This window comes from Equus asinus, chromosome 4 (assembly GCF_041296235.1).
Source record: "Equus asinus isolate D_3611 breed Donkey chromosome 4, EquAss-T2T_v2, whole genome shotgun sequence".
Lineage (NCBI taxonomy): Eukaryota > Metazoa > Chordata > Mammalia > Perissodactyla > Equidae > Equus > Equus asinus.
This window is the reverse complement of record NC_091793.1, coordinates 17,882,321-17,894,886: the sequence shown is the minus strand read 5'-3', so window position 1 is coordinate 17,894,886 and position 12,566 is coordinate 17,882,321. Positions and strand designations below refer to the sequence as shown.

The 12,566-nt window shown below is 59.3% G+C and overlaps 1 protein-coding gene across 1 annotated transcript in view; it reads left to right on the top strand.

Moving 5' to 3' along the window:
* Positions 1 to 11,084, top strand: part of PARVB (parvin beta) — a 107,931-nt gene extending 96,847 nt beyond the window's left edge. The window contains exons 11-13 of the mRNA XM_044778141.2: positions 1,055 to 1,156; positions 5,762 to 5,834; positions 7,971 to 11,084. Coding sequence (XP_044634076.2) covers positions 1,055 to 1,156; positions 5,762 to 5,834; positions 7,971 to 8,047 — 252 coding nt within the window. The 3' untranslated portion in view covers positions 8,048 to 11,084. The remainder of the gene's footprint in view (positions 1 to 1,054; positions 1,157 to 5,761; positions 5,835 to 7,970) is intronic.
* Positions 11,085 to 12,566: the final 1,482 nt, after the last annotated feature.

Below are 12,566 nucleotides of genomic sequence, written 5' to 3'. Positions count from 1 at the left end.
TTAATTTCGATAGGCGCGTGTGGCTAGTGGCTACTGCAGTGGACAACACAGCTCCAGACAACTGGAGGCTGGGGGCCTCACAAGTCCTCACTCTGCGGGGGACCAAGCAAGTCTCAGCCCCTAGAGACGCCCTCTCTGTTCTCTGTGAGGGTGGGTGAGGCCCGCCTTCCCGGTGTGGGGGGGGGGCGGTGGGTGCTGGTCTGTGCCCTTGAGGTGAGGCCCTACGCCTGCATCTTGGTTCTCTCCTCCCCTGGGGCAAGTTGTTCTGCCCTCGCTGTCTGCCTTGCTTTATCTGTAAGAGGAATGATTGCTCCCTGGCCTGGCTCGTTGGCCTGGGGCCAGCAGGGGCTGTCTGCTGAAGAGCAGTCTCTGTTCTAGATTCTCTTTCCCTCTCCATGGGTGGGACGGGGTGCCGGGCCGGGCGGCAGGAAGAGGGGCCGGGGCTGCAGTCCGCAGGGCTTTTCCCCAGGGTCAGCCCCGCCGTTGAGGGCTCAGCTGGGCTGAACGCTCTGTGCTGGGTACACACACACAAAGGCTCAGGTCACCAAGGCTGGAGCAGGTGAAAGTTGAGCTCCCCGAGAGCATAGCTAGAGGGAGGCGCTCAGGCAGCTGACAAAGTGAGCAGGCGAGCCTAGACCTGAGCATAGGGCGCCCTTGGCTTATGGGTTGATCATGCCAGCAGCTCACGCTGAGGGCGCTCACAATGTGCTGGGTGCTCACTGCCCCCGCTCCTCTGGATGCTCACGTCAGCCCTGAGAGATGGGAGCCAGTGTTATCCCCAGGGTCAGTAGTTGGGGGACGGGCCTTGTGGCTGAGCTGTCTGGTCCCAGGGACATGGTCCTGTCCACGCGGCTGCACCCAAACTCCAAACACGCACATGGTCACCTCCAGGCCAGAGCGTGGCACCTTGCACTAGCCCCTTCACCTGATGGCCGGTCCTCGAGCCTGAATGAGGGATAGGTTATTTCACCCTAAAACATTTTCTTCCTTTGGGTGGATGCAGAGCGTTCATGGCCGTGCGAGGCCCGGAAGCATCACCAGTGTTTCTCTGTAGTTTGCAGATGGCGTGTACCTGGTCCTGCTCATGGGCCTTCTGGAAGACTACTTTGTCCCCCTGCACAACTTCTACCTGACCCCGGACAGCTTCGACCAGAAGGTACGTGCTTGGTCTCTATCCTCCGAGGGGCCCAGGGCATGCTGGCGGGAGCGCACGGCGTCCAATACGCCCTGACGAGTCTGTCTGGAGTCTAGCTGTGTTCTTCAAAAAAGAAAAACTGCTCGACAGGTGGTATTGCAATTAGACGTAACCTTTAGGAAAAAGAAAAACCGTCGCAGTCCGTGACACTTCCAGGGTCGTGTGGCAGGCTCTCTTCAGGGCTTTTCCCTGGGACGATGATGTTGTTAATCATTGTGGTCAAACGTCAGTGGAATTGCAAATCCTTCCTCTGTTGGTGCCATGAGTACAGCGTGTCTGGTTTTCTTTGCTGCTTCCTGCCCTTCCCAAATACCATTTTCACAAATCTGGGGAGTGGCTCTGACCCCGGTGTCTCCTGTTCCCCGCTCTTGGGCTATCAACTCGTTTCTCTTTTCCCTATTAAGACAATCGGGCGTCTTCTTGAATGCATATATTTTTCATTTCTACGGATTGTTTTCGAGGAAAATTCCTCACGTAGGATTGTTTGGGTCAAAGGGCTTAACCTTTAAATTGGGGTTGACGGTTCCACTGTCACCGCCCTTGGTGACCAGGCTCGTCTCTGCCCGGGGCTCCCCAAGGTTCAGCGGTCCCGGCGGATTTAGTGCGTCGCCTTTAGAAACGTGGCGTCTGGACTGTCCTTGTTGCTTTGGACTCGCGGGTGCCAGTGATTTCATTTTCCCAAAGTGCTAGACCCACGCTTCAGGGAGGCAGACAGTGTAGCGGGCGGCGGCAGCCAGAGAACCATCCAGAAATGGGGCCAGAGTTTGTCAGTCTGCTCCCTTCTGGCTCCCGGCAGTCTGTCTGCTCGTGGCCAAGTGTCGTCCCGTCTTGCCTGCTGTGATGGCATCAGAGTGGATTAGAGAGGGCCTGGCTCATCGCCTCCAGTGTGAATGGTGAGCGAGAGCGAGCACGAGCAGAGGAAGGAGCGAGGCCGTGTCAGGACATGCTGGTGGCTGTGCTGTCCTCCAGAAACCAGAGAAGGACAGTTTGGTGAAGAGGCTCGTGTGGCTCCAGGCCCCGGGTGGCCAGCTGCAGAGGCATCGTTTTGGAGAGATCTTTTCTTTGTTCAAATTAATAAGAACTGGCGAGAAGGGTGAATTTGGCCAGACGGTCCTGAGCTGGGTTTCTTCCTGAGACGAGGCTCGTGCACATGGCAGGGGCGGCGTTGACCTGGCCTGCTTCCCTTTGAGGTGGGCGTGAAGGTCTCTGTCGGCTGCTGCCCTGGCCTGGGAGGCGTGAGGCCTGTTCTGTCCGCCTTCACCCTGTGTGGGAGCCACGAAGGGAGGGCTGCCAAGGGGGCGCCGCATCCACGCACTGTTGGCCATTCTCCCTCGCAGGGGACCCTCTGCTGCTGGCTTTGCGGGCTGCTGGAGCTCTCGGAGGATGCCAGATTCTGGCAGATCCTCTTCCCGCCTTGTTCGCCCCCGGCCCCGGGGTCTCTCCCTTCCCTTCCCCTCCTGGGGACTGATGGGCATCGTGGCAGCCGCTGGAAGTTCTTCGTGAGTCCATGATATTCATGAACCTCCTGGTCCTCACGACCGCCTCGCAGGCGGTGGTGTTTCTCCACTGCGTAGACCTCAACCCGCTTCTGGCTGGCGTCAGCACCCGAGCTGTCGGGTGCCACGTGCAGATGTGGCACGGCGGTGCTGGCACGGCACAGAGGGACCACTCAGCGAGCATCTCCTGGGGCTCGGACTCTGCGAGCAGCCTTTGCTCTGGCACTAGGCATCTCTGCGGCAGCTCTGCATCTCCTGGAGGAGGAGACTGAGGTTCAATGAGCAACATCAGAGATGTGTCGTGGGCTTGCGTTTTTAAGCAGTTGCTTGGGATTAAAGAAAATGAGACTGGATGGCTCACCTGTAGGTTCCTTCGAACAAATGAACGGTGCCCTTTGAACCGTCTCAGAGGCTTGGGCACCACCCACGGCTTCTTGATCTGGAGCCACTGTTTGAGTCTTACTCTGTGTTGGCCCCTTTGCTGAGAACCTTGTGTCCGTTGATTATCTTTCTGGAAGATTCTATAACGTCCCTCTCTCTGTGGGGTGGATTGTGTCCTGGGGACTTGGAGGTTATTCCTGGAAGCAAATACCAGAAAGGGCCTTGCAGGGTTGGGATGCTTCCATCTCCCTGAGAAGCAGACGGAATCTCAGGGGGGCTGAGAGACAGCCTAGGGTCGCACGGTCAGCAGGGCAGAGCCCACCACTGTTCTGGAACCTTCTATTCTTCTCTCACATGGTCAGGTTTTCTAAAATCCTTTGAATTACAGAGAGAAACGACTTCTGGTGTCCTGCCCGCGTGGCCGACCCCCAGTGGTGGTGTGGGGCTCTGGGCACGGCGTGTGGCTCCCTAGTGGTCTTGGGGTCACACTCTGTGGCCATGGTCAGGGAGGGTGGCCCCAAAGCCTTGTCAGGAGCTCTTTGCTGTTCCCTCTGCCCTGTCGGGTGGGGGGGCCTGGGCTCGGGGGAAGCCCCTCTGCCAGGGCCCGGACACTGTGGGGGGCCCTGAGGGCTCACAGTCGGAGGATGGATGGCAGCAACTTCCTGCCTGGCACTTTCCTCACACTGAGCAGAAAGCAGAAGGAAAATCTTGTTTTGGAACCAACACCATTGAGCGGGTGCCAAGAGGGGGGTTTGGATGGGAGTTAGCCCCCAACTCTTCTCTGTGGGGCAAGGATGGGGCTTCCTGAGCTTGACCACGCTCGATACTGAGCAGGTTCCGGGATCCGTCTCTCCTCCGAGGGCCTCGGCCTCATCCGCTGTGTGCCGGACGCGACATTCCCCCCACTCTGCCCCTGCCTGTGCTCGCGGGCGGCTCCTTCAGGTCCGGAGGGGCCCGTGGTGGGCGGCCCTGGGAGCTCAGCCCCAGGTTGGCTGATGGAGTTTTCCATCCGGAAAGTCTTCTTCCCGTTTCTCCCTCCTGGCCGTCCTGTCTCCATCTTGATTCTTGTGAGTCAGGTGGTCTGGATGGTGGTGAGCTGATGGCGGGGGAAGCAGATGCTCTTGGAGAAAGGGTACCGCTTCTCAATCCACACTGGACTGGGTTGAGTCTGGCGCCGTCTCTTGGAGCCCCGAGCCTTTCTTGGCACAGACGTGCTGACCCGTCTCAGTCCTGGAGCCTCCTCTGAAAAGGGGACGTTACAGACCATCCTTTCCATTTCCCGCCCTGGTCCCACCCTCAGGCCCAGCCCTGGGCCGCCCTCCCCACAGCCCTTCCTCTGGGCCCCCACCGCGGACTGCGGGCTGGGTGGCCGACACCCTGCCTGGTGTCCCATTTGGCCTTTTCCAGGGCCGCCCCGGAGCCTCCCGCCTGGTCATTCGCAGCCCCGCCCAGCCCTGTGTCTGCTGGCTTGTCCCCTCAGTGGTCTACCCCCAACCCCGTGCCTCCCCGGGCCGGCTCCTGGTTGGTGCCCGGGAGACGATTGCCTGCTTGGCTTCCCCGAGTGCCCCCGCCCAGTGGGCCCTGGAAGCTTCTTCGAGGTACCCGGAGCTGTAGTGTTTCACTCACTGAGGGTTACTTTGTCAAACATCTTTTTCCAGGTTAATTATTAAACTGCATCACAAGTAAAGTTGTCATGTTTCTGATTGACTTACACTGAAGTTGTGAAAGCGTTCCTGTTTCGAAGGTGCTGGATTCCTGAGAGCCCTCGGGTCCTTTCCAGCTCTGACATCTCTGATCGTTTACTTGGGTGCCCCCCCCCCATCTCACCCCCAGTGGCCTTTGCTGGTGGCAGATGGCTGCTGGCGGTGAGTTGGCTGATGGCCCCACATCCTTACGATTCGGGTGGACTTGAAATGCACAGAGAAGGCTGCATCTGAGACCTCATCAGCCGTCCTTAGCAGAGTGCAAGCTTTAAGCATCCCTGTGGGCCGAGTGTCGCAGATGCTTTCATTCCGAGAAGTCATGCAGGGGCGGGAGGTGTCCCCCTTGCTGTGGCATCCAGCAGGTCGAGGGCCAGGACCACAGCCCTGCTGCCTCACACTTGCAGCCGCCGTCGGTCTGACTTCAGTCCCAGCAGCGTCCTCATGCCTGCCTGGTGCTGAGGCTGCCGCCACCCCCAGAGCATCCTGTGCTGCTGAGCACACAGCTGTGCACACTCAGCTCTTTGAGGCCCTTCCTGCAGCTCTGTGGTGGGGACAGTACACAGGGCTGGGTGCCTTTGGGAGGTCACTCGTCCTCTCTGAACCTCGATTTCCTCATCTGTAAAATGGGTCACTGTCACTTCTCATCGTGTGGTTGTGCAGGGGCCTGGGGCAGGGCAGGCACTGGGGACTCAGCCTTCCGGGTCAGGCTCTGTGCCTTCAGCCCTGCACCAGCGCCTGCAGATCACTGGGGAGGGGGTCGGGACCATCTAACAAACGTGTGACGCCCTCAGCAGATGTCTTCACCCTCCTTCTCCCCACCCCAGGCCCTGCCCTGGGCGCCCCGGGTCCATGTGGACGTGGTCGTTCCTCAGGCTCACTCTGTCCACACTTGCCCCCATCCGGTCCTTGCAGAAGGAGAGCAGTGGGTGGCGGGCCAGGCTGGGAACAGCTGCAGACCCCGGCGCTCACTCTTGCTTCCTTGGCAGGTCCACAACGTGGCATTTGCCTTCGAGCTGATGCTGGACGGAGGGCTCAAGAAACCCAAGGCTCGCCCTGAAGGTAATGACTTGCCCGGGGGCCCTCGGGGACAGTGAGGAGCACGGGAGGGAGTTCAGACTGGGTCTTAGAAGTGGTTGGAAGGCCGATGTGTCTCTCTCGATTAGGTCCCGAGTGTGCCAGGGTCCCCGTGCCTCCTGCCCCATGCTTCTGGTCTTGGGGACCAGGGCAACTGTGCTGGTGGAGTCACAGTGCTGGTTCTTTAGGAACCACTTGACTTGGAGCACGTGGCCTCTGCCCACAGCCTCACGATTTAAGGTCCTCTCCAGGGGCCGCGTCTCAGGCAGGACATGCCGTTTCAGGCCTTGAAAGGATAGTCAAGGCTTCAAGCAGTTTAACGACTGCCGGACTGTTGTCCCTGATGCCCCATGAAGGGCGATGCTCATGAGCAGGACGCGGCACCTTCACACCCTGTTTGGGTCTGAGTGGCAGCACGGAGGCCACAGAGCTGGGGCCAGGGACCACCTCACTGTCTCTGCCTGGCCCCTGTGTTAAGAGATCTGCGTCGGGATCTCAGACTTGAGTCCCCCAGAGGGCTTCCTACAGCACGGATTCTGCCTCAGAGGCTGTGCGATGGGACCAGCAATGCCCATTTCTCATGAGTTTCCCGGTCCAGGGACCCCACTTAAGAGTCACCGCCCTGCAGCGACAGCGTGAATCCGGGGAAGATGCCTTCGTTACCCTCCACACATGCCCTGGGAGGCTTGGCGGCCACCATTTCAGGCCCATCCTGGGACAGAAATTCCATCCTGGGACCATGAAGCTCAGTCCCTTCCCACGTGGGCTTGGTGTCCATCTGCGCTCCCAAACCGCCCGCCTGCCATCCAGCTCCTGCACTGAGCTCTGTGAACTTCAAGTTGACCACCCACCTCCTGCCCAGCAAAGGACCCTTGTGAAGGGCAGGTGTCCAGGGACCTCCACTAGAGTCTCTTCCAGGCTCCGCCCCTGGGGCGGGGTGACACCAGAGTTGGGAGTCTCGGGGACCAGGAGCAGCCTGGCCCAGCCCCCTGCAGCCCTGCCCACCCACAGAGAGCACGGGGCCACCCCCTCTCCCACTGCTGTGTTGGTTGTTGGCCTGCCGGGAGCTGGAGCCCCAGCCTCAGGCCCGGGGAGCCCCTGGGAGCCCCACAGCGCCCTGGGTGTGTCCACGTGCCCACTGACTTGATTTTGCCTCTTGAGGTGAGCTGGTGGGCAAGCTGTTTCTCCTCTGTGACCTTGGCCTCCTCCTTTGCAAGCTGGGAAGGCATGAGAGGGGGTTGCACCAGCTCTCTGTGCCTCCCACCCGCCCGACAGGCTGGGGCACACTGGGGCTGGTTACAAGGACAGTTGCTGATCCGTGGCAGCCACTCAGCCTGCCTTCCTCCGGAGGAGATGCCATTTCTTGCTCCCTGCAGGTAATTAATTATCTGCAGGGGAAGCAAGTTGATCATTCCGTGGCGGCCTTTGAACCCCAGGAAGTCAGAGCTCAAAGAGCCTTTAGCATCATCCAGTCCAGCAGGCCCATTTTACAGACGAAGAGACTGAGGCCCAGAGCAGGGAGGTCACTTGTCTGAGGTCACAGGGCAAATGAGGACAAGACCCACATACCCAACTTGCAGGAGAACAGGTCCACTTTCCACCCAAGAAGGCAGCCTGGACTTAGGGGCCCTGCAGGAGCTGCCGGATCCCGTGAGTGTCCTGCTGTGGGCTGCACCTTGTAGCTGCGCTTGACCTTGAGGGGGCGGGACATTGCAGCAGTTCCCCCCCTGCTCCGCCCCAGGAGACCTGGCGGGGCAGCGGGCCGTCGGTCCTGCACAGGTTGGCCCAAGGGTGTTGGGCCCCCACTGTTAAGTGGTCCCCACACCATGCAGACACCGTCGGTCTCCGGCCTTGTCCCCATGCAAATCCCAGAAGGGATGAAGGAGCATCCTTGTCCTGGCTGTCCCAGGTGCCCCTCCCGCCGAGGGTGGCCTGGGGGCTCTCGCAGCAGCCTCTGTCTGGGGGTGGTGCTGCCAGAGCGTCCTGGATATGATGGCCATCGCTCTTTAACCCGAAGCGGTCTGCTGTGCACATGGCAGATGTCCCACTCGTCTCCCGAGTGTCAGCTCCAGGGCTGGGGCGCCGTCACCCTGCCAACGGTGTCTCTGTTTCCTTCTGCAGATGTGGTGAACCTGGACCTCAAGTCCACCCTGCGGGTCCTTTACAACCTGTTTACCAAGTACAAGCACCTGGAGTGATGGACGGCGGGGGCACGGAGACGGCGGGGGGCTCAGAGACGGCGGGGGGCTCAGAGACGGTGGGGGGCGCAGAGACGGTGGGGGGCACGGCGACAGATGGCAGCAGTGGGGGCTCTGCTGTGTTGCCCTGGCCAGGAGGCACCTCCACTTCCCCTCCAAGCCCGTGGTTATCCTCCGACTGTCCCCTGTCCGCCCCCTCCCGCCCCCCCTCCCCCTCCCCCTCCCCCTCCCCGGCATGGACAGGATCCTTCGAAATGTAGGGTTCAGACACCGGTGCTTCACCTGGGGGTCTGCTGGGCGCTGAGTCACTTCTCGGCCTCCATGCAAAGATGAAAAAGAAAAGCAGAGGCCCGACCCCTCAGCCCATGTGGGGGGCGCCCCGTGTGCTGTGTGATGGAGCAATTAGCGATCACAGGCGATCGTTCTGGGGCGTCTCCGGGTGGGGCTCTCCTCAGAAGTAAGGGTTTTTTAGTAAAAAGCGTTTTGCAGTTTTAAAAACTTCCCTCTGAAGTCCCGGAATGTTTTGATGTGACCAGTGTCCCCCCCACCCCGCATTCCTTTCACTTCCTGCCACTCGGTGCTTTTTTCGTTTCGCTTTTGCACAAACACCTCTACCCCAGGATGACCCCGCCCACCGGCCCCAGAAGGAAGGATTTGCTGAGGGCCATTCTTGATTTCTTGCCATGCCTGAGCTGGGGCGGGAACCGGCTCTAAAATCTGCCTGAGACAGCTCCCTCCAGAACTTTCCCGTCTCAGAGGCCCTGTCTGGGAACGGATGCGTTTTTAGAAATGTAGTAACGGGTGTGTGCTAGTCTGATCCGGCTGCTATGACAAAGTGCCACAGGCCGGGGCTTAGCAGAAATTGATGTCCTCACTGTCCTGGAGGCTGGAGGTCCAAGGTCAAGGGGTACGGGGTTGGTTCTCCTGAGGCCTCTCTCCTTGGCTGGCAGGTGGCCATCTTCTCCCTGTGTCCCCACATGGTCGTCCCTCTGTCCCCACGTCCGAATTTCCTCCTCTTATAAAGACCCCGGTCCTGTTGGATTAGGGGCACCTCAGCGACCTCATTTTAACTTCATCTTCTTTTAAACACCCTGTCTCCAAACACAGTCACATTCTGAGGTGTCCTGGGGGTTAGGACTTGGGAAGGGGGACACAATTCAGCCCATGACAGGGGGACACGAAGGGTCCCCTCCCTCCTCCCAGAGCCCTAGCTTTCTGGAGCCCTGTTGGCACCTCCCCTCGGGGTGCCCTGGAAAAGGAATGCTGACCCCTCATGTGGGTGCCACTCACAGTGGCTCGGGAGAAGAGGGGACCCGTCAGCTTGGCCTCAGGCGGGTCCTGCACTGTGTCACACCCGCCCCCTCCCCACCCTCCCAGGGAGCCCCCTGCAAGTCAGCCTCCCCCTCCCCCCACCAGCATCCACCACCACAGCCCGTTCTCGTCTCTTTGATTTCCGCCTTCCTGCGGTGGATCAGAGCTGTTGAGTAAGTCGTTAATATTAAATTGAATACCAACGCTCAAGATTTAGAAAACAGTTTAATATTCTGTCTCAGCTCTGGCTGCTGCTAGGCTGGGGATGTTTCCAGAATAGCCGTTCTGATGGAGGTGGTTTCCCAGCAGGGGGAAGAAATAATTAAAACGGCATTACACTGTCTCCTGCGGGATGCGGTGACATTAAAGAGCCGCGTTGACAAAATAGCTGGGGCTGGAACGTTCTGTGCTGCCTTCCTAACACACAGAATCACAGCCACCCGGAGCCGCCGGGGGGCCGGTCCACCTGCCTCGCTCACGGGTGGGCTTGGCGAGAGCGATGTGGATCCCTGGGGGCCACGGGGGTGGGGGGGCGGTGGGTCACAAAGGAGACAAGGTTGGGATTGGAAAAAACACAGCCTGGGGATTTTCAGCGCAGGTGGGCAGCAGTGAAGGGCAGGAAGTGGTTACTCGGGGTGGGGGGGCTCAGCATCCCGGGGCAGTGAGCCCATTCCAGCCCTGTGTTTCCAGTAGGAGAGTTAGAGAGAGAATGAGATAGACGGGCCCTGTGGCCTCCGCCTCTGGCTGTGTGTGTCTCATTTCCGCCCCCTCGCTGTCCAGTTTGAATCAGAATTCAAAGCATGCCCTGGACGGTGCGTCGACGGGCGGTTCCCAGGCAGAAGGCAGGTGGACTCTCCATGGCAGTGATTTCCCCCTCTTGTCATCGGCCTGTTGTCCCTGTTGGCTTGGGGACAGTGATTCTCTGGATGTGAGTTCTGGGGTCTGGGACGTCTCCTCTGTAGGGCGCCCCACGCTGGGGCATCTACTTGGGGCAACTTGAGCAGCAGAGGCAGCTTTCCTGGGACACTCACTGGGGGCCCCTTGGATGTAAACGCTTCCCTCTTAGTCCTTAACTGAGGAGAGTTCTGGAACCCGCTTCCCTCCACAGACCCACGTTTTCAGTAAATTGTTTTTCCCCGAAGAGGGACCCTCGTCCGCAGGAACTAGGTGAAAGCAAGATCATTGCGCCTGTGCGGCCCCAGCCCCGCCACGCGGACGCCTCGGGATCTCCAGGGCCTGAGTGGCCGAGTGGGCCAGGGCCGTGAAATGCTGACCCCGCTTACCCTTCTCGGTGTGGCGTGTCTCTGAACCCCAGCCCCCCGCCGGCCTTGGGGAGCCTGCCTGCAGCCCTGGTTCCCTTTTAACAGCCACACGGTGTTATGCAGGCACTGAGCCCAGAGCCCCCCGCACCCTGTTGTCCTAATTGGATGCGTCAAAGAGCTGTGTTGTTTTAAAGCGACTGAATCCTTCCTTCGCCTCCTTCGTGTGCCAGTATAATCGTGTCTTTTTAATTGTTTTAAGCAATGTTTACTTTGGATTTATGGATGTTAAGTAAAAGCCACTAAAACCCTGGCCATGTTGTCGCCCGGCTGACCGCGGGAAGCTGACACTTTCATTTGCCCTGTGGGCCAGCCGGACGTCGCCTAAGCCAGGGACACGAGTTGGGAAAACGCCATGTGGTGTGGACAGTGTGCTGTTATTTATTCCAATAAAGAACTCGCGAGCACGGGCTGTCTGCTGCCTGTTTGGCTGCCGTGTTTTCTGCCACACATTTCACCGTCGTCACTGGTTGTGCCAGCCTCATGCCTGGTGCGGGGGCCACGTGATTCCAGCACAGTCCTGCTCCCCAGGAGCTTCCAGTCGAACAAGGAAGTGGCGAAGGAGCCAGCTCACAGCCCTGTGTGGGGAATGGGGCCCTGGGTGGGCTGAGGCCGAGGTTTCATAGGCAGGAGTCATGAGGAAGGAGGGTGGCAGAGTCGCAGCTGCAGGCAAGTGATGATAAAGACCGGAGCAGGGCCGGCCAGCCCAGTCGTCTGATTCCAACGGGGAGATGCCCGCAGGCAGCGGCCCAGGCTGGATAAAGTGCCACCATAGTTGGGTGGTCTCCTCCTTACCCTTTGGGGCTGAGGGACCCCTGGGCCCTCGATGGTGGCCAGATGGTCATCCTCCTCGCCGGCCCTGCTGTAAACCTTCCCTGCAGGAGTCCTGCGAGGCTTCAGGTGCAGCGGACTTTTCTCTACGAAATGTTAAGATTGTGACTGTTAAAATATGGCTGGCCCAGAGAACAACGCAACAATGCTATATAAAAAAATACTAACAGTTACAAACTTGCTGGAAAAACCTGCGCTTTGGGGAAACGCATGGGTTCAAGTCTGGCTTTGTTCCCGTGGGACCGCTGGCCAGTGAATTAACCCACACTCTCCAGAGTGACCGCTCACCAGATTCACCCCTCCCTTCAAGTCAGCCGACCTCGATGGGGATGGTTCTGCCCCCACGCCCTCATCTGGCGATGTCCTGAGCCAGTTTGGGTTGTCACACGGGAGGGGATGCTGTTGGCACCACATAGGGGGTAGAGTCCTGAGTTGCTGCTAAACGTGTCACAGTACACGAGACAGGCTCCTCTCCCCCAACCAAGAGTCCCCTGGCCCCAGTCACCCCCGTGCTGAGGTTGAGAGACCCTGCTGTAAGTGCCAGCTCCTCCAGCCGCCCTGTCTCAACCTGCGGTTTTACTGGATGGGTTATCTGTTAATATTGATGAGAATTAAGCATCGTCCCCTGTGACGTCAGCCCTTTCAGGCCAGCCTTGGCTCCTAACCTCCAGGGGTCTTCTGGTTGGTCCTGTGCAGGGGACATTCACCGAGGGCCTGGTTCATCCAGGGGGCCAATGGCACAGGCGGGCTGCTGCCCTTGAGCCATGGAGAGAGAGACAAGCGCATAGATAATTCCCAGGGGGAACAAGGATGAAGGGCGGGTCCAGGGCGTGGCCGGGGACAGGGTAAAGCTGTCTGGGGAGGAACAGTGAGGACCTTCTGGAGAAGGAGGAATGAGAACAGAGCTTCAGGTGGACACAGAGTGGGAGGTCGTCCCTACACACTCTAATCCTGCAACCCTATACAAGTCCTTTCGTCTCCATTCGTCCTGATTGCCAGCCCGTCATGTGGGTGATTGACAGCCCCCAACTCCCCCCACCCCCCACTGTGAGCCGCAC